Raw genomic sequence first — 5,782 nt, forward strand, 5'->3', positions numbered from 1 at the left:
GGGGGGGGGGGGACTCAGGCTGCTGCACACAGTCTGGCAGAGGCCCAGGGGCACATGCCTCCCCCAATTTGTGAGCTGGGCGAGGCAGCTGCTGCTGCAGGCTGGGCTTTGCATCCCAAGCCCCACTCACCCCTGCCCCACTCCCTCTCTCACCATGGGGGCCTCAATCTCCACTCCCACCACTCCCACCACCCCAGACTGACCTGCTGGGTGGGAGGCAGGGGGCAGTAGATCCTGAGTTGCTATTTACTTCAAAAAGTGATCTTCACCTTAAAAAGTTTGGAGACCACTTCTCTACCTTCTTTCTTATTATGAACATTATGGTGATGGATGTAACGTAACTAAACAAAAACTAACAATGAAATCTAAATAAGCACCAGTAAATGACAGAGCCAGGCACCATATCAAATTCTGAATGAAATGATTAGTGCTGATCTATCATACTGAGTGTGTCTGCACTTACTAACTTTGTCCTAATCAATAATATTAGAGGTGATCAGTATATGAATGCATATACCCATATAATAAGGCTTTTTCTGTTTATGCTATATTGTGAACCAAACTCTCAGCATGCATTTTATTTCTGCTAAGCTACCACCAGAATCAGACATTCCTTGGCGCAAGAAGTAGGAGTATAACAGAAATGCAGGATTAGCTAGATGATCCTACTGATGCCCTAGCAAGCATGTACTCTGCACCAGGGCCTGGATGGTTTATGTTGCTGAGTGTCTGGAATGCACTGTTCAAAACAAAATAAGACTCCAACAGAAACTGGTTTGCAAGATACCAATAAATGCATGGAAAATTGTAAGCGAGTGGCTTATAAAGACTGGAGCTTTAGATAGGTGTTTTGAGCTCAGTCTGTTGAAATGCCACATTACAACTACAGACTGAGAACTGCTAACGTATAATTTACATCACTGATTCATTATAGCAAACATAACTAATAAACTATTGAGTTTGATCAATTTGGTCTCAATTTCCTTCAATTAACAGTAAACAGGAGTGATGAACATTCAAAGTGGAGGATGGTCTAGGAATTCTGTGTTAACTTATGCACATAAGAGCCAAATTCACACTTTATAAGCCAAATGGATACCCTCACCAAGCAAGTGAAAAATCAAAAAGTGTACACTGTCTATTTTTCTGGTATATCAGGCAGGACTTGTACGCACATTACAACAGTTATTTCAAAATGAATTAAGTGAAACAAGTTGGCTGTCTGTCCTGCTGAACAGACAGAAAGGTTTAATACAATGTGGACATAAACGCTAATACGGTACCAAATGTTTGGCAGGTTGATTTTTTTTTAATCTCTCCTTCGTCTCCTAATATACGGTGATAAATGTCATCTTAATCTGTGGAACAATCTGCATTTGCCTTCATGGCAGAGACCACCTTGAAGGAGCGAGTAAAAGCTTTAGTCATGGTTTCCATTTTTTCATTTGAATTCAATACATTCTAGTTAAATGGACAATTAATAGGTCACTTCCAAAATAGTAGTGTATCAGTCCTGGTTAAAAAACAATCCCCACAGTTGATAATGGGCCCTGTGTATTCAGCAAGTCCCTGTATACACTCAGCTCATCCACTAAATCCCTTTTCAGGTAGACAGGGTTATATGGGAAGATGAGCTAGAATGAGTCTATAAAAGTCAGTTTCATTCACTGCCTTATTTTTCAGTCAAGTGCTTTAAATGGTGTCCAGAAATTCTCTTGGAATGTGAGACAGGAGAAAAGACTGGCACATAGAGCATTGCTTTATGACCATACAAAAGGGCAACTGACCCTTGCCCAGGCCTTTTCAATGTGAAATGGTTCCTAAAGTTCATCTGCACAGTGAAAAATTGTGGTGGGGTCGCGTGTGGATGAGTAAAGTGAAAGTGGTGATTGGTCATGGTGCTGTCAACCATTGTGATGTAGTCCTGGCCATGTAAAACGCTCTGTGGGAAAGTGTCAGCCCCCTAAAGAGGTGTTCAGAAACTTGCAGCTCATTAAACTGCCAGCATTTGCTGCCTCACTTGTCAAGAATCATTCGACTTAGCAACTGCCCTCCTGAAACATTCATAAAAACACATGCACATCTTCAGCCATGGTTTGAATTCAACTGTGATAGAAGTATGTGCTTCAGAATGTATAAACACCAGTTTCCATTTGGACTCAATACACCATTCTGGGCTCTTTGCTCACTTCTGAGGAGCTAAGAAATTTGTCTCATTTTTATCATCCTTAGCCATAAGGATCTAAACTCTTTATTAAAATATTGTACAATATGACATGCAAATCTCAAGATCCAGGTTAAATTTAAGTTATCTTTATGTGCAAATCTATTCCAGATCTTTAATCCTTAATATATAACCTTGAACATAGAATAAATATTTTTAAGATTATTATAAGTTCAATGTATAATTTTAAAAATATCAAATTAAGTATGTGTAGGAATTTGTCTTCTATGAACAGAATAAGTGAGTTAAATCATGTTAATAAGAAATATGCATGCATCATAATTTATGCCAAGCAAACATTAATATTCAATATCCATTTTATAATCTTTCAGTTCTTTTCTTTCCCCATTTGCGGACAGATTTTTAAACGAGCTCCCGATTTTTAAAGGATCTTTTCTAGCAAAGTGAAAACAAGGAGCTTTCCTTGGTTAGCTCTCTCTGGGTGTCTCAATGCCATTAGAAATCTCTCACAATTGCTCAGTGTATTTAAGTTTGATAAATCTTTGGAAACCTTTTGAATAGGATTGCTGTGATTTTACTAAGGAATTAGCTGCTGCCATTGCATCACCAATTAGTTTTCCAGAACACATTAAATCCTGCTGCTTTGGTTTACAGAGTAACTCAAGCATTACTGATGAAGCATAAAAACTTACTTGGAAAAGCAGTGGGGGATGCAGGGTGCTGACAGGACCCACCACAGCATACTGAGTAGAATGGCGGTGCTCGGAGAAAAAAGTGTTTGGAAAGAGCTGCAAATAAAGCACAGATCTAATTGATTATCTATTTAATTTAGGTGGTAATCATAAAAAACAGATTTCTAAAAAGTCAGTTTGTAAAGTGCTGCCCCACAAGCTCCTTTTCCCTTTATTCAAATTGTGATATTTTTATAGCAAATGATGATGGGCCAAAGGTCTTTTTTTTTTACCTTTTGCAACTTACATATTGCTTAAATTACATTATACTGGACCATCAGAGTACATTTACCATAAGACTATATTCTCATAAATTTCTGTTAACGCTACTGCTATTACACCTATACCAACTGCACATTTTGAACACACTGGCCCAAATTCATCTCTGGGTGCAAAACCATAAAAAAAAGCTACTTTATACAACGGTAAGAGTTATCACAGCTTTGAAATACCCTTAAAAAACACCAAAATTGGCAAGGACTTTTACTTGCATGGAATAAAAAACCTTTAGGAAAAACTGGTGTAAAATGTACCAGGGGCCAATCAAATGGGTTCTGTAAAAATTAGTTTATGAGACTCAAGGCCTGATTCCGCCACTCGTGTTGAACAGTAATTTACTGCACAAGGAGCTGCATTTATTCAAAGACTACTTAATAAAGAAGGCTCTTTTCAACTATTAAGAGTTGCAAAATGTGGCTAGCAGAATTGGTAATATTTAATAACAGTTCTTTAAAGTTTTTGAAACCATATTGTAGAATGCTGTGCGTGTATCTGCAAAATGCTTCAAAAAACAACCCGCCCCCTAAACAAACCAAGCAACCAACCTATAGAAAATATGATTGTGATCTGGTTGTCCAAAGTCTAGGGATATGCTTCAGAGACACTTATAAAAAGAGAAGGATTTAAAAAAGATTTAAAATCAAACATTGGTTGAGCTTCTTTTCACACATTATCAGATGTAGAACCAGCCTGTCAGAAATGGCTGCTCTAAAAGAAGTAAAAAATATATAGTCAAACCTTGTCTCTCTTAACTCACCTAAGTATTTCCACTAGTGCGTCCTAATAACCTGTGAGCTTGTGCCTTCAGTTGAAGTAGTGGGGCAAATAAGATAGACAGGATTTGTCACTAATTTAAGAATCACGGAAGACAAAAAATGAAAAAAACTATTATCTAATCTTGTCCATCTCCCTGGACCTGCAACCTTGTTCCTTACAGTTGGTAAAGTTTTGTCCACAGTAGTTTTTTAAGCCACAAATATGGGGGCAGGGGGTTCACTGCTGCCTTTAGGAGTCAAATTCATCTTGCTCTCAGGGAAGCATTCCCTGATATTCAGTATACTATTTCCATATCTGAAGTGTGCCCCTACATACTAGGCTGTGTGAAGCAGCTAGTATTCGCTTTGGATTCGGATTCATCTGATTTGGAGGGCAGCGATTCGATTCGGTGATTTGAATCAGTATCCCGAATCAATTCGGCCAAATCTGCTTCGGAGATTCAGCTGCTGCCGAATCAGCCAAATCACCCCCGCCCCCCACCTGCTCTACCAGCCCTGCCTGCCCCAGCTCCTGGCTCTTTGAAAGAAAAAAAAAAAATGCCCCCACTCACCAGCTGCTGACAGGCAGTGGGGGCGATCCCTGCTGTCCCCACTGCCCCACACTGCACGGGGGGCTCTGACACAAGCCCCCTGACCCCAGCCCTCACATGGCTGCCCCGCCTGCCTCAGCTCCCAGCCCTTTAAAAAAAAGCCCCAACACACTGGCTGATGCCAGACAGGGGGCGATCCCCACTGCCCCCCCCACTGGCCCATGCTGTGTGGTGGGGGCTCTGTCACAAGCCCCCAGAAGCCCCGACAGCTGCTGCAGCTGCAGTGAGTGGGGTTCTTTTGGTTTTTTAAAGGGCTGGGAACTGGGGTGAATGGGGCAGCCATGGAGGGGCTGGTACAGTGGGTGGGGGTCGGGGGGCTTGTGGCGGAGCCCCCCCACACAGTGAGGGGTAGTGGGGGGCCACAGGGATCGGTCCCCCCTGCCTGGCAGCAGCCAGTGAGTAGGGGCTTTTTTTTAAACAATGGGGAGCTGGGGCAGGTGAGGCAGCCATGGCGGGGGCTGGGAGAGCAGGCAGGGGATGGGGCCTGGTAGGGGTCCCCCCCATGGTCTCCTCCTCACTCCTTCAGCCCTCCCCCCCCCACTACTCATCAGCATGGAGTCCAGATCCAGCTCGCTGCTGCAGTGAGTGGGACCGCCCAAATCTCTGAAGCTCTCTGAATCTTTTCCAAATTGATTCGGAGAGCTTCAAATCAATTTAGCCCTTTTAATTGGTCCCCTGATTTGATTCAGATTTGGAGATTTGGCCACCAAATCAGGCCGTATCTCCTCCGAATTGATCAGCACCTGAAGCTTCACACAGCCCTACTACATACCCAGGTACCACACTAAATAATATTTTTTCTTCTTTGATGTTTATATTCATCTGATATTTGTGTTTTCACCATTCTATATCTATTAATCTATCCATTCATCTTTAGATTTCATTCCCTCTTCTTCTTAGAACTTTTTTATTGCTTATTGCTGGATTCCATCCACTTTTTAACCTTTTTGATAATGTAATACCCAAAATGGCAAGTTTCATAGTTTCATAGATTTAGGGTCGGAAGGGACCTAGTAGATCTTCTAGCCCGACCCCCCACCAGGGCGGGAGAACAACAAAACCCCAAAACAAGAAACGGGACTCAAATGAGTCCAGCCAGGTAGGCATCCAGCCTCTTCTTAAAGACCCCCAGGGTAGGGGCCAGCACCACTTCCCTTGGAAGTTGGTTCCAGCTCCTAGCCGCCCTAACTGTGAAGTAGTTTTTGCGGATGTCCAATCTAT

The 5,782-nt window shown here is 42.1% G+C and overlaps 1 protein-coding gene across 1 annotated transcript in view; it reads right to left on the minus strand.

The window, feature by feature from the left end:
• Positions 1-5,782, minus strand: part of DBX2 (developing brain homeobox 2) — a 76,132-nt gene that overhangs the window by 16,432 nt on the left and 53,918 nt on the right. The window contains exon 2 of the mRNA XM_019515773.1: positions 2,878-2,973. Within this exon, the coding sequence (XP_019371318.1) occupies positions 2,878-2,973 (96 nt within the window). The remainder of the gene's footprint in view (positions 1-2,877; positions 2,974-5,782) is intronic.

This window comes from Gavialis gangeticus, unplaced genomic scaffold (genome assembly GCF_001723915.1).
Source record: "Gavialis gangeticus isolate Ggan-Ray unplaced genomic scaffold, GavGan_comp1, whole genome shotgun sequence".
NCBI lineage: Eukaryota > Metazoa > Chordata > Crocodylia > Gavialidae > Gavialis > Gavialis gangeticus.